This window comes from Morus notabilis, unplaced genomic scaffold (genome assembly GCF_000414095.1).
Source record: "Morus notabilis unplaced genomic scaffold, ASM41409v2 Scaffold1280, whole genome shotgun sequence".
In the NCBI taxonomy this organism is placed as follows: Eukaryota; Viridiplantae; Streptophyta; class Magnoliopsida; order Rosales; family Moraceae; genus Morus; species Morus notabilis.
The window spans coordinates 85,461-101,439 of NW_010367241.1; the positions used below are offsets into that span (position 1 = coordinate 85,461).

At 33.2% G+C, this 15,979-nt stretch overlaps 1 protein-coding gene and 1 non-coding gene across 2 annotated transcripts; one reads left to right on the plus strand and one right to left on the minus strand.

Annotated features, from left to right (window-relative positions):
- The first annotated feature begins 313 nt into the window (after window positions 1–313).
- On the plus strand, window positions 314–5,500 carry LOC21389873 (probable sucrose-phosphatase 2). Its single transcript, XM_024174829.1, has 9 exons — window positions 314–450; window positions 1,862–1,945; window positions 2,032–2,331; window positions 2,479–2,580; window positions 2,722–2,916; window positions 3,044–3,334; window positions 3,522–3,708; window positions 4,888–4,934; window positions 5,228–5,500. The coding sequence occupies exons 2-9, from the start codon at window positions 1,886–1,888 to the stop codon at window positions 5,294–5,296; spliced, it is 1,251 nt and encodes a 416-aa protein (XP_024030597.1). The 5' UTR covers window positions 314–450; window positions 1,862–1,885; the 3' UTR covers window positions 5,297–5,500.
- Window positions 5,501–6,686: 1,186 nt separating this feature from the next.
- Window positions 6,687–6,758, minus strand: TRNAC-GCA. The gene has a single exon. It is a non-coding gene; the product is annotated as a tRNA-Cys (tRNA).
- Between the last annotated feature and the right edge of the window lie 9,221 nt (window positions 6,759–15,979).

Sequence of the window (15,979 nt, forward strand, 5' to 3'; positions counted from 1 at the left end):
AGTGTTTAATTCGAGTTTACTGATCGAATAAGTTATTTGTTAGGATCATGATTTTTACTATAGTTTGAAATTGCATGAATCGATATTGGTGTTTGTATTGTCTTGATTTGATATATATTCTTATTTTCAAGAACATTGTGCCTAATTTTCTCTACCTTAGAAGTGGACGACAATATACCCATCATCGTGATAGTGGACCCCAGATGCGGTTTAACTTTTAACATTTTGTTCTCCATCTTCGCACGTGAGACCTACAAAAACATGACATGTGTGCAAACAAACCATCTAAAATAACTTGCCATTCTTTGCTCTTCCCACAGAAGGCGCGCCAACGAATTTGGATCAAATTTCATTTCATTATTATTCTTGTCTTCCCTTTAAATCGATACTCATCACTACCTCTTTATCCTCATATCCTGGGATTTAGCTTCTTCGCCTAGCGCTTTTCAGGTAAATTAATCGCATCTTTAATTAGCTTACTTGGGCATGCGATTTTCACTCTGATTTTCCGGAACTGAGTTTTTTTTTTTTTTGTCATTTCGACGTTTGATTGGAATTCTTTCTGGGTTTTAAATTCTGGGATTTTTCAGTTCCGCTGATTCTAGTACTCGGCACTATTTTGTTGCGTTGTTTGGTGTTTCTGCGTTTATGTGTTTGTTTTTTAATGTGTTAACAACTGTTTGGCTGCTCAGAAAATGGGAGAAGTGAACTGGAAATTTTGGTAATTGAGATATGATTTAGGAACTTTTCCAAACTGTTTGGATGTTTATATATATATATATATATATATATATATAACCTCACTCAATTGAAACTTTTCTAAACTTCATTCGTTCACAACCAAGCACCTTTTTTTTTTTGGGTGAGCGTGGACGTTCTGAGGAAGTTTTTAGAGGAGAATATCTTTCCGAGGTTGGGGAAGAAGCCATTCTCGGTGGTGTATTTGCACAGCGGAGTTCAGAGGAGCGAGAATTTCCCCGGAATCTCAGCGCTGCGAGCGATCTTCGATGCGATTCTGATCGGCGTCAGGGAGAATCTTGAGGCGGTTTGCTTTGTTCATCCTGGCTTGCAATCAAGATTAAGATTTATCTTCAGCGGAGGGTAAGAAAATAGGATCAATCAATTATCATAATATTTCACGAAACCACGCGTTCAAGTCAGTGATTCTCATTTATTTGCGTAAACTTTGTGAGAGAACCGTTAGTGAGAAATAAGAAAAACACTATAGCAGTATCAGTATCGTGAGTTTAAATATATTTGCCAAACATGCCCTCAGTTGTATTCAAACAAATCATCATCATTGTTTTTAATTTCTTTCAAATTTCATGAGATTTGATCATTAAAGAAACCACACACCCTTGCCGGTGTTTGATCCCGTATCTAATTGTCCGCGGCGATTTCTCTTTCTCTCCTGTTTATTGCTCTAACGAAATTCTAGGTTAGACACAGGTCAGTCAAGAAACCATTTTTATTCAGTTTCGGTTTCTTTCTTTTCAATTTGAATTAATCTACTCTGTTATTTTGCTTCCCACATGATCTCGCCACAATTTGTTTCGACATTTAAAATTTTCCTTGCTGTCTTCAAATATTGCAGAATCTTTTCTTATTTGTGATAAGAATGATGTCTGTTTTCATTTTTATATTTTCTCTGAATTTCTTTCTGACATATGTAATTTATTTTGGTTAGATTATGGCTTTTGTACGGTGCTTTCATTGATTTTTTCATATGCATTGCTTGATCTCCTAGTTTTGGTTTATGGTTTGTTGGGGTATGATTTGCGGTGTTGTTTGTTTGGGTGCTTGTCTTCTGTTTGGAGTTTGGGTGTTCTCATAATATTAGTTATCATTAACTTATTTACAGGTTCCAGTTTGTAATCGGACAATCATGGCTCGGCTTAGCGCTCCTGCCCGTCTCATGATAGTTTCGGATCTTGATCATACAATGGTAGGTCGTGTAATTGTTTGACTCACTATGGTCTTAGTTTTATTATCCTTGTGTTCTGGTTGAAGTGAACAATGACTTCCTTGCAGGTGGATCATCATGATCCTGAGAACCTTTCTCTGCTTAGGTTTAATGCCTTGTGGGAAGCGAATTATCGTCATGATTCTCTGCTAGTTTTTTCAACCGGAAGGTCAAAAACGCTGTACAAACAGTTGAGGAAAGAGAAGCCCATGTTAACACCTGATATAACTATAATGTCTGTGGGCACTGAGATAACCTATGGTGACTCAATGGTCCTGGATGATGGTTGGATTGAAGTTTTAAATCAGAAATGGGATAGGAACATAGTCACAGAGGAAACGGGGAAATTCTCTCAACTTACTCCTCAGGTATACACATGATGTTTTTAACAGTAGAAAACAAGTTGATCGCTGTCTATGACTGTCTAATATGTTGAATTCTCACCTGAAACGTTTTAGTAGGAAATTGAAGTGATTTTGATATTTCTGAGTGGTTGAACTTTATGCTGAATGCAGCCAGAAACGGAGCAACGACCACACAAGGTTAGCTTTTTTGTTGAGAAAGATAAAGCTCAGGCTGTGACGAAGGCTCTCTCAGAGGTTTTGGAGAAACGCAGGGTAAGATTTAGTTTTAACGCTTAAACCCGGGCCATCTTTGTTGAAATTAATTTTCTTTCTTAATTGCACTCATAGATAGCAGATCATGTTGTTCATCTTTATGTTATCTTATATTTGAATTGTTGCTTCCAATTTTGCCAGTTGGATGTTAAAATAATCTACAGTGGAGGAATCGATTTGGATATATTACCTCAAGGTGCTGGCAAAGGGCAAGCTCTTGCCTATTTGCACAAGAAATTTAAAACCGAAGGAAAGTTGCCCCTTAACACGCTTGTTTGTGGCGACTCTGGAAACGATGCTGAGCTCTTTAGTATCCCAGATGTACATGGAGTCATGGTTGGTAGTACTTTACCAGTTTATCTCTTTGCCTTGTTCCCTTAGATAATTCTAGCCTGCCATCTTTTTGGCAAACAAAACTTTTCTTCGTGAATTCTGTTCTTTTAAACATTAGTTCCTCATGCAGGTTAGCAATGCCCAAGAAGAATTATTGCAGTGGCATGCTGAAAATGCTAAAGACAACCCTAAGATTATTCATGCAACAAAGAGGTGTGCTGCTGGAATCATTGAAGCCATCGGTCATTTTCATCTTGGTCCAAATTTATCTCCTAGAGACGTTGCAGACCTTTTAGACTCTAAGCCTGAAAGTGTTAGTCCTGGCTATGAAGTAGTTAAATTTTACCTGTTCCTTGAGAGATGGAGGCGTGCAGAATTCGATAATTCAGAAGCATATATCAAAAGTCTGGAAGCAGATTTTGTACGTGCAAATCTTCCTTTCTCAGTGTTTTATTTGGTTTTTTTTTTTTAAATAACCGCATAATACCTTGTCAAAATTTTCATTTTGTTTAAGCTTTTCTCTGAATTTTTCTTCACATTCAGGCATGTTCTTCAACATACTTTATCATGTAGTTATTAAACTTCGGTTGTGCTTTCCTTGGGGATAGGATCCATCTGGTGTCATGGTGTACCCTAATGGTTTTGAACAATCTTTTTCTGACTCCGTAAGTGGATTGAGAAACTACCATGGAGATCAACAGGGAAAACGGTTTCGTGTGTGGGTGGATAGAGTATTTGCTTCACAAATCAGTTCAGACACATGGCTAGTGAAGTTCAATAAGTGGGAATCATATGGTAAGACCTTCGTATCTCTCTCTCTTGCTCACATATTATTCTTCAGTGCATATTATTGCATTTCCGTTAGCGCCCAATGACTTCTTTCTGGGGGAAAAAAAAAAAGGAAAAAAGAAAGTAAAAACTTATAGGCCCTGTTTGTTTCCGTTTTCAATCCCAGTTTTCACGTTTTTCGAAGTAAAAAATTGAAAACGCGTTTGGCGTAAGTTTTTTTAAAAAACAAAAACAAAACCGTTTTTGTCGTTTTGTGAAATTCTGAAAACGGATTAAATCCGTTTTTCATTTTCCATTTTCATTTTCTCCCTTCATTTTCTCTCTCGTGGAAGTCAGCCCCGTCGATTGCCGGCGCGAAGACTCGGCCGAAGAAGACGCAGGCCTGGGACATCCGGCGAAAGCCCACCGTCTACGCTCCTCTCCGACTGGCCCGCCATCATCTTCTCCGACTGCCCCCCGCCCCCCATTCTTCTTATTTAATATATTATTAATTTAAATATTATTACATGTTTTTAAAAATTAAACCATCAAACACAATTTTAGTTTTTTTTTAAACTAAAAACAATCTCAAAATAAAACTACCAAACGCATTTTCAGAAATGATTCTAAAATAAAAATAAAAACGTTTTTGTTTTCATTTTCATATAAAAAACAAAAACATTTTGGAACTAATTCCAAACGCACCTATAACATCGTTTTTATCCATTTAATTGAACATGGTGCCATAAAATACTTGATTTTGGTTATTTCTGGCATTTGTGGCCACATTTGAAAGACCGCATTTGAAAGAGAACTAATGAAATCTTTGCTCTATGGGTTTTTTTTTGGGGTTATTAAAGAACACGCATATTTAATCAATTATAAGGGAAGGGAATGGTATGATCTAAGATTCGAACCTCCATTTTGCCACTGTGTGTCTGAACGAATGCGAACCCCCTTTTAAAGAAAAAGTTATAAACACCTAAAGTTGCTGTCCACTGGATTGGAAGGGCGGAAAGGATACAATTCATATTAGTCAACTATATTGTGATAGCAAGTCTTCTGAGTTTAATTGGAATTCTCTGTTCAAGATTTCTCTTACATTGTCTCACACTTTGGTGGTATTTGCTGCTCAAATCAAATGAAATCTGTGCATGCCTAACTAACCCTCTATACCATTCTATTGGAATTCTGAACTTTCTGTAGGTGAAGAGAGAAACAATTGTGTGATAAGTGCTATTTTAAGGTCAAAGGTGAGATATATGAAACTGTTGTGGATTAATTTAATGCCATAGTTATTTAGGATTTGGCTCACGTGTCACCTCTTTTGTGTTCCCTTTCATATCCTCTGATAATATAATGTCACAGCAACTATAATATTTTTTAAGTTGTACAAAATTTTAATTGATGTGGCATGATATTTTAATTGACTTAGCATGACTTGATTGGAGGGACGTGAAAGGGGACGGGAATAAGGAAATACAAGAGTTGAATCAAGTAATTATTGCCTTTCAATTTTCTGAGATAAAATGTTTTTGCGTTTCAGGGTAACAGTGGTTTTACTTGGATTCATGTTCATAAGACATGGGTGGAATTACCCCAAGGCAAGGATTAATGAATTTGTTGTCTTAATCTCGATCAAGATTCTAATGCTGCTAATGCTGCTATAATTTTTGTTCATTTAAAATAAATATGCAGATGCGACTTTGTCATCTCTAATTTCAAGTTTTTGACAAAACATTTTATTGGTCACATGAAGGCAGTTTGCCATCATGATCCATGAATAATTACTTTTATATAGCAACATCAGAATTTCCAATCTTTTTTTTTTCTCCTTGTCCCTTTGCGGCTAATTACATGATCAATGTCCTTGAATCCATTTTTTTTTATCCATTATTTATAATGCTTGAAACAATATGAGTTCTAATTCTACCTTTAGAAATTAAGCATTATTCTCAATTTTATAAATTTTTACTTGCCAAAGGCTACATAATACATTCTCTGTAATACTGCCAAAACATAGGATTCAAATTCAACCCAAGATTATATTAGAGAACACTCGAATTGGTGGCATCTTTTCACCTGAAAAAAAATGAAGAAATCAAACGGTAAATCTTGGAGCTTTTACAACTAATTGTTGTTTAGTGTTCACTAGTTTCTTCTCGGTTTACTTTCCATCATTTGTCCCCTTTTGTTATCGTTTAATACTTGTCAGGTCGTTTTTAAGTTATTGCTGTCGTTTCATGTTTTAGATATCTCTTGTTTGGTTGGTGGATTCGTACATTGATTCGAATCATGGTTCGTGGTTCGCTACATTATTTTCTCTCATAAAAAATACACGTAAATCGAGAATGATTTTGAATCATGATTTTGAATTCACGAACCAAGTGTCCACTAATTTCGAATCATGGTTCGTGGTTCGCTACATTATTTTCTCTCATAAAAAATACACGTAAATCGAGAATGATTTTGAATCATGATTTTGAATTCACGAACCAAGTGTCCACTAATTTCTCAAATACTGATCATTTGGCTTTACTTCTAGAAAAACCATTCAAATATTCAATTGCTCAAAATGCATAGAATTCCAGATTTTCCCTACCCCATAAGACTTTTCCATAGCAAAAATCACCCCTTTTGGGGACAAAAACAAAACGACAAATACCCTTTAAAAATACATAGGTCAAGATTTTTTACCTTTCATAATCTTTTTAATTAAATAATACTAACAAAAAGATATTTATCAAGAATAAAAGATAAAAATCAAGCTCATACACTCTCAAAGATAAATTATCTATTTACTCATAAGACTTTAATTCCATAGCAAAAATAACCCGTTTTTGGGGCAAAAACAAAAGGACACATACCCCATAAAAGTACATAAGTCAAAATTTTTTACCCTTCATAATCTTTTTAATTAAATAATACTAACAAAAAGATATTTATGTAATGGGTAAAAATAAGGCTCATACACTCTATTTGTTTAAAATAAAATTATTGTTTAAAGGGCCCAACCGGGTTCGAACCGGTGACCTCTTGATCTGCAGTCAAATGCTCTACCACTGAGCTATGGACCCTTTTGTGTACACATGATGCATAAAACCATTATTAAAAATGATTATCAGTTTTATTGGATAGCCAAATGAACACTTTCTTTTCCCCGTTGAAATACGTATGCACTATAATGAACTTCAGCTCATTGAAAAGGATGACATTTTCTTTCCCAATATCTCTTCTCACTTGGGACATCAACATATTAAGGCTTCGTTCGTTTCGCTGATTCAAGTTTTAAATTTGAGTTTTGTTACAGTAAAAAGCTCTTACAAATAGTCACATCTAACTTTTTTGCTACAGTAAAAAGTTCTCACATAAAATCACATCTTAACTCAAATTCTAAACTCGAATAAGCGAAACGAACGAGGCCTAAGACTGTTTACTTTTTCCTAAAATCTATAATGTGATATCTCTCCTAGTTAAAGAATCCCCGCTCTCATTGCACTACTTTAGCACATGGGTCTCATTTAGTTCATCGTTTGGATTGTAAGATTTAATTTGAGTTGTAGTGATTGAAATTGTCATTTGAATCGATATTTGAATACGCAAATAAATTATAATTTATATTGAGAATAAAATAATGTTACATGAAAGAGGTTTTTATGATAATTTCCCAATAAACAACTAGAAAATTTTGACAAATTTTTAAGGTTCCGTTTATTTTATTGATTCGAGTTTAGAATTCGAGTTTTGTTACAGTAAAAAGCTCTCAGAAACAGTCACATCTAACTTTTTTATTACAATAAAATTATCTCACAAAAAATTACATCTAAATTCAAATTAAAAATTTAAATCAGCGAACTAAACTGACCATAAATATTGTTCATGCAGAATGGGCAGATGATTCACATCTAGCTTACCAAATAAGTAACATAACCAGACAGGTGCAGTAAACCAAGCCCCCACACGTAACATTCCAACATCAACTTTCCCACGTGGCTAGTCAAACGCTTACTTTATTGACACATGTGGCAAAAACAAAAAAGAAAAAAAAAATAAGATCTTCAAAATTTTAACAAATCAAAGAACAAGCCTTATCCACGTTTTTGCCCATTTCAAATCCAATCCATTGCATAACACCACTCTCTCTCTCTCTCTCTCTCTCTCTCTCTCTCTCTCTCTCTCTCTCCCTAACCATTTTGCTCTGGATCTGTGATCCATGGCTCTAAGGATCGTCTACGGTGTGGTGTTCCTGTCCTTCTCCTGTGCCTGCATCAAGATCCTCCATCTCATGCTCCACCCAGTCTTCTACTTCACCACCTGATCATCATCATTATCATCGTCAAATGGGCTGACCGGAAATGGGTTAGTCAGATTGTTTATGCTTTTTTTTTTTGGCATTTTTTTGGGTGTACTATGTATTCCCTTGGTGGGTTTTCATTATTTCAATGAAAATTACCCATGTTCGTTGTTATAGCTTGGTATAACTAAATTAAGAAAAGTATAGGCTTTATGTAATGGTTATGTAATGGGTTAATTGTGTGGGTTTGGACATATATATATATATATATATATATTACTATACTTGTAATTTGTGTGTTTCTGTTTTGTGGTATTCCACGAGGAATTGGACATTGTTGATGTATTATCATGGTGATACAATACCTTAATTTGATGAAGAAAATTATCTTTGAGACTGTCCTTTTAAAAGGGTATTTGAAAATGCCTTTAAAAAAAAAAAAACAGTTGAGCTCTTTGGTTTGATTTTAGAGATATTCATTTAGTTTTGAATGGTTTTTAATTGGTGAAGGATTCACAAATTTAAAAATGGCTTAGAATTATTGTCTTTTATAATATTTTGCACCAAATACTGCAATGTATCTAAAGCCTAAAGGTTTAGTCCAATTGATAGAGAAATAGAAAAAACAAATTGCATGTTCACCTGTAGTGAATGTTAGTGACCTTATATTGTACTGAAAATTTGGAATTTCTACATTTTTTTTTTCAAGTTTCTAATAGGCCTTTCAATCAAAAAGTTATTTTGAACCAGCGTTCAGCAAAACCTTTTTTTTTTTTTTTTAACCAAGTTGTGGGTTGCTTCACTCATTCAAAAAGAAAAAGGTGAATTATCAAAAAAAAAAAAAAAAGTGTAAAAGGGTGGTCAGCAAATGACATGCTCCATAAAGCATCAAAACGTTAACTTTACCAACAATTTCAAAGGAATTAGAAAGAAGAGGACAAGGCTCTCTTCTACTTGTCTCTCTCTCTCCAATTTTGATCGATGGGATGGGAGAGGAGTGAGAAGGATAAACTACTCTTCCCAATCCTTTAGGGATATTTATTTTCTATATTCGTCTTTAATTTTGAATCATAATTTGTAATTTGTTACAGTATTTTTTTTAAAAAAATACACATAAAACGAGAATGATTTTGAATCATAATTTTAAATACATAAATTAAACATTTTTTTTTTGTTTTTAGTATAAGAGTCTTTTCTTTTTTCTTGTTTCCTTCTTCTTTCTTTTCCTTCTACTTTTTAACTTTTTCTTTTCCCAGGCCCGTTCTTTCCTTTCCTTTATCACCATCACCCCACGGCAAGAACATACCTCTCTTCTTGACCAAAATGAAATCAAACCAAAGCTCTCGTCACTCTCATATTAGTGAACAACAGAGCATATCCACAATATTAAGAGGCCACTTTTTGGTTAAATTAATAGCCTGTTTGGGTGGAGGGTTGTGCTGGGTTTGAACCCAAAAATGAATCAAAAACCTTATTTGGTTGCATAAATTTTGAACTTGAATCTGGATTTTAGGTTTATTTTAACTCAAAATAAAGGTTCTATAGAACTTACCTTCTCAAAGTTCTTTAGGTTAATTCAAAATACTATTTCTCACTCACATTTCTTAAAAATCTATAGTTCTAACAATGTAACCAAATACTGATTTAAATTTAGATCTTATACTATTAAACATCAATTTGAATCACATAAAAACTTATAAATAGGTTTAAATTCACAGGTTTAAATTCACACAATTTCAAACTCGCGAAGAGAACTTAGCCTAAGACTTAGGCAGTTAGCTTTAGTCGGACTAATTCGCATTCTAATTTTGTCATGTGTTTACTTATAAAGTGAATAATGAAATTTTAGTAGATCCTTGATAATATATGAATGAGTAAAGATAATACCACTATTTGCATATATTGATTTCCAATTGAAGAGAATGAATATCAAAATTTACTTAAGTTTATAATTATTTAATTATATAAAAGAACAATTTAATTATTATATTGATTCAATTTTTATTCCTTAGTATTGACGGCAAAAACTGATCAACTTTATAGGAATTGAATCCCTAGAGTGAGATCCGATTCAAAAAGATCAAAATACCATCAACGAATCCAAATAAAGATGAAAGGAAAGAGGAAACACAAGAGTTTAGAGTAGTTCGACCTAATATGACCTATATCTATTATGATTTTCATTGAATTTTTGAAATTACACCTTCAAATTCTCTCTTACATGGTCTCTTAACATTCAAGGTAAGAAAAAAATGTAAAAAAGTATTCTCTGAGAGTGAGGATTTGAACCCCCTTATCTGCTTCCTCTTTTCATAATTATAGAGATTCTCCTCCCTAGTAACTATCCCTCGTGGATGTAACCGTCGGTCGTGAGTGTAACCGTCCTATCCACGTTCATCATTTCCACGTCTCTTGCTCTTCTCTTAGCACATGCCTTATCACTCTTTCACAACCATGATTCAAATCTATTGGGAATGGTGTCCTAGAAGTATGAGATGTAATAGGATATTTAGTATTTATTTAATAAAAGAGTTTATTCATTATTTTATGTGCATATATTGATGAATATTTTATGAACATTAGTAAAAGTTTCATGATTATTTATGTGAGTTTAAATATTTTATATAAGTGTTATACACGAGAGGATAATATTTAAAGATAATAATCAAAACGATGTTCGTAATGAATTTAATTAAAGTCCAGAATTTTTAATGAAAACATTACTAATACATGTCATTCTCATTTATAATAGAATGATGTTATTTCCACTGTTAATATGATGAGATATTGAATGAGTGTATTACGCATAATGAGATTATGTGGAACAGAGACACATACACAATATGAATTTCTTATAATTTTCATTAAGTATAGAAATTCTAATTGAGTTTACCGATGGTCATATATAGAATGATCTTAATCTTGAGTTATTAGCAGACTCATATTTATGGATTTGTGTCTTTTAATTTACTCAGTATGGATTCTGAGATCCTATATCCTATTCTTTGTATTTTGGAGATATGATGAAGTGAGCAGTCGAAAATGTTATTATACAAGATGTAATTCATTCATTCTTGAGAAAGAAGTAGATAAATAATTTTCTTTAGGGTTAATTCGGTACTTAGACCACTAAGAGCTTCGATTCATGAATTTGTTTTATGAATCATTGTCCATTAGAGAATCAATGATAATCAAAGATAAAGATGTAATTAGGGCTGACAATCCGGATAGCGACACGACGACACGACTCGAAACGCACACGAAATTAGCGGGTTTGAGTTTACTATAAATGGGTTTTGGTCATAATCGGGTTGACATGATTAATAAATTGGTTGGGTTATGGTTGACCTCTTAACACGAAGTGACACTAATTGACACGATTAACTATATGTGTAATCTGCAATATAATGATATGTGATATAACATGAAAGTTTATATGACCTATTAAATACAAATAATGTGAATTTTAATATTTGTAAGTAAAATTCATTTATTTTTCTTAAAGGAAAAGATAAATTGACCAATAAATATGTTAAATTTGTCTTAATATATTAATTTAAACGGGTTATATGAGTTGACACGACTAATACGATTAATAAATGGGTCATGTTTAGTTTGACATTTTTGACACGTTTAATAAACATGGCGTGTTTGGGTTGATGTTTTCTGACACGATTAATAAACGGGTTGACATGAACAACCCACTAACATGAATTGCCACCCTTAGATGTAATTAGAGAAGTTAATGGATTTTACCTAGCTCTAATTATGAATTATTTATGGATGATTGGTCTATATGTAATTATCATATCAAATGGACACTTCACAGTTTAAAAATAATTTAAGTCTATAATTATGAGAGTGCAATTAGGCCCCGTTCAATTTGCAGATTCGAGTTTGCATCTGAGAGCTTTTCACTGTAGTAGAAAAAGTTAGATGTGACATTTTCTGAGAGCTTTTAACTGTAGAAATCTAGAACTAAAAACTCAAATCGGTAAAATGAACGAGGCAAGTTTATAGTGGAGTAACTTTTAGAATTAATAGATTTAATTAATTAATTAATTAAAGAGTTTAATTAATTATTAATTTTATTGGAGCTCGAAATTATAGGTCCATGAGTTCTTGCGTCATCCTTATAATCCTACAAGACACAAAGGAAAAAATGAGAATTTTAGAATTATAGAATTCTAAAATAAAACGCTCCAGGATAACTAATTAAGAATTAATTATTAATTAACTAATGTGATTATTTAAGTTTAAATTTGAATTTTGAAACACAGATGTGAAGGGGTTCACATAATGTTAACGCACAGCATAGTTTGAATCCCATTGGGATTCAGTTGCTTGCTCTTCAAGTTATCCAATTAACTTATTTGATAAGTTGTCTAATTTGAAATTCAAATTGATTTAAGTTTGACTTAGATTAGAATTTGAATTTGAGTCAAAATTGACATGTGGATAAGGGAGATAGATTTTGTTTCAAAATCAAATTTGAAGTTAGAAATTATTATTAAGCTTTATCTTGGAGATAAAAATTAGACTTTTTCTGGGAGTCTGACTACTATTTTATAAATAAGAGATTGCAGAAAATTAGAAAACAAAATTTTTGCTCTCCCTAGCATAGTGTGGCCGGTTTTTTATAGAGTGTGGGAAGGAAAATTTTCTCTAAAATTTCACATCGTGCATGTGTTGGTGTTCGTGAAAAAACTTGAGTGTTTATTTGCTAATCCCGTTTTGTTTCAGGTGTGCCCTCACACACGTCTTCTTTGATTCAAGAAATTGACGAGAAAGATTTGGGTGTTCTGAACTAGCTTGGAGTGAGGAGCGTTTGAGGTCAAAGAAATTAAGTTATTATCCTAATCGTTCGCTAGGTAAATAAATTAATTTAATTAATTTATTCATGCATAAATTAATGTAATTTATAGAGTATCTCAAAGTTTTATAAAAATTTTTGTTATACACGATCCGCTAAATACACGCTTCCGCATCCGAAAATCTACATATCATGGGATCGCTAATGTGTTGATTCCCTTATTTTACTGGGATTGTTGATGTGGTTTTCCTTATATTCCACGTGACAAATTAAGTCAGGGGGGTTAGGCTTATTTTAACTTGCCTTACTTCAATGTACTTGTCCTTGAGAGTTAATTCTCTGGAGATTGACCTCGAGGCATTGAGCTCAACGTACTGACCTTAAGGTACCAAGTTTAACATGGACCAAAACCTGAAGTACTGAGCTCAAGGTATCGTGTTCAGGATGTTAAGCCTGAGACATTTAGCCTGTGGCATTTTGGCCTGATGCATTTAGCTTAGAACATTTGGCCTGCGGCATTTAGCCTATGTCATTTGACCTAGGGCATTTAGCATAAGGCATTTGGCCTGAGGCATTTATGCTTACTTACCTACCTAGGGTTGCCCATGTCACTTATCCAGCTTAACATATTAGGCTTAAATTACTCAGCTCGACATACCCAACTCAAGGTACCAAGCTCAAGGTGATGATCTCAAGGTACCGAACTCAAAATATTGAGCTTAACATATCTAACTCAATCTGAGATTTGAATTTTTAAGTAGCCTACGTGGATTGTCACATGATAAATTATGGCATAACACTAAGTTTACTAAACATTTAAAAAAAAGTATTGTTTCCGATTCCTTTTCAATAATAATTATTTTAATTATATAAAAAGGACAATTTAGTAATTATATTGATTTAATTCTTATTTTGAAGTTTAGTAAACATTCAAAAAAAAAAAAGTGGGATAAGAATTAGAAAAAACAGTAAGCATATTAAAAAGAATCAACAATTTTCATTTTCATTACTTAGCTTTTCATTTTCTTAGGCAAAGGCAACCATAGTTAATTTTCTCGTTGCTATTTTCTTTTTGGAATTTGTTATTAGTCATAATTATAAAAAGAAGTTGAGTTGATTAATGTTGAGGTCAGATTTTATACCTCATCTCTCATTGTACACATAGCAACTTAGACTTCAGTAAATCACTAAACGAGTCATTGCGACTTCTTGGACAAGCTAGATCGACTCATTGGAGAGCCAACTTAATAGGTCGATTCCGCGAGTCCATATTCAACCTTGGACGTCAAGTAACGAGAGAATATCCTCAACATATTCGTAAAACTAAGATTGACAGTTTAAATCACTTATAAAAAGCAAGAAATCATCCAGTCAAGTTAAAGAAATTAAGATGGAAAAAGGTAACTTAAGAAGAAAAAAGGTCACCTGTTGACCTAGGAAGATTAGGGAAATCAAATCCATAACAATCACACAATAAGGAGGGGAGATCAAATCCTAATGGGCAAAAAACTAAGTATGACCCGTTATCAGGAAGGTAAATTTGCAAAGGAAAGTCAAATATCACTACAAAAAGAAACACGAATCACTAATCGAAGGCCAAATTGACCAAAAAAATAAGAAACATCTCGTGGAGCCAAACATATTGGCTTCATCGGCTTTAATTCTTTAATTGTTGAGGAGAAATCGTCTATCAGAAGGACTCTTTCTTAAAGGAAAGAGGGGCACTTAGGACTGAGAAACACCTGTTAGAGCTCAAAATAGGCCTTTCGGGCTAGGTTCTTTGTTAGGAGTTTGTTTACTCAGACAAGATAGTACCCGTTCCGTTGTCTCCTAGTCAAAGTCTGTCCCCGAATCATCTGTTGATCCGTTGGAGTTTGGGATTTCAGAGTTTGAGGAATTGACGAGTGAAGGGCAATGCCAGTCGATTATTACTCAGATTTCTACATACCAAACTTTGATCAATCATCCATTCATGCATTTTCAGGGATCCACACTGTCACACTTAAACACTCATGCTCGTTTTCAGCAAATCTCTTATTATTTTCTTTGTATTTTCCAACATTCCCCTTTCTCTCTCATCTCATTCTTCTTCCATCAACCAATTGTAATATTTTTTTAGCATGTATAGTGAAACTATCAGAGCCCGACAGAGGACATAAGTCTCATTAACGAATAGACCTCTATAATTCATGTGTCAGTTTTAGTGTTTTATTTTTATTTCATGTTTTACTAATACTCTCGTTCTCACAACAGATCAATCCCTCTAATTGATGACTTCTAACTTGACTATTAACTCTTAATTTCTCTAATTTAGATTTTACCCACTACAATTAGTATCACCACATTTGAAAGCTCCTTTTGATAATACAATGTGATTTGTTATATATAATATATATAAATATATATAATATCTATTATCTATTTTGAAATTTGAAGGAAATAATGTGATACGGTATCTTTAATCTAATGTATGATTAAGTAGTTTTATTTGTTTTAATCTAATAGTACTTATTAAACTGTTGTTGGTTGTTTTTAAAGCTCTATCTTATTTAATTATTACTAAGAAACTCTTAGGAGAACTATTAAATTACAAAGAAAATAGATCAAGATATTTTTTTTACAAGACAATCATTTAGCCGTTTTTTTTTTTTTGCTATAATCATTTAGGTTCTATTTCTTTGTAAAATGAAAATCATTAAGGTTACAAGACCATCCTTAAGGAATTTAGAAAAAGTCCAAAGTCCATTTGTGATTTCTTCAATTTCCACAAGGAAAAAAAAAAGAAGAAAATAAAGAAGAATGGACGATTGCGAGTGAGGGAACAACCTAAAAGATATTAGTCCGACATACACCAGATTACTAGTTCATCCACTCGGGTGAGTGGTGATGTAAGGGTAATATAGTAAATTCAGAACACGTACTGCCACGTCATCAGCAGGAGGTAGCTGAAACGGTTTCTTTTAGATGCGTCTGAGCAATTAGTCCGGTCTACGGTTACAAGATTCTGATTGGCCCATATTTCCTATGACCATATTATCCTTATTTGCGTGGGAGAAAAAAAAAGGACATGTGAAGTGAAAAACCCCATATTTGTTTTTCCATTTTTTTGACACATTCTTCTTCTTCTTCTTCTTCTTCTTCTTCTCCTCTGTTTTTATAGATCCACGAGATTTATTCTTAAAATGTTAAAA

Excerpts from the sequence above, each read along its gene's own strand:
- LOC21389873 (XM_024174829.1), top strand. The coding sequence starts at position 1,886 with ATGGCTCGGCTTAGCGCTCCTGCCCGTCTCATGATAGTTTCGGATCTT. Across the intron at positions 2,917-3,043 it reads CAGATGTACATGGAGTCATG|GTTAGCAATGCCCAAGAAGA; the intron begins GTTGGTAGTACT and ends TTCCTCATGCAG. Across the intron at positions 3,335-3,521 it reads AAAGTCTGGAAGCAGATTTT|GATCCATCTGGTGTCATGGT; the intron begins GTACGTGCAAAT and ends CCTTGGGGATAG.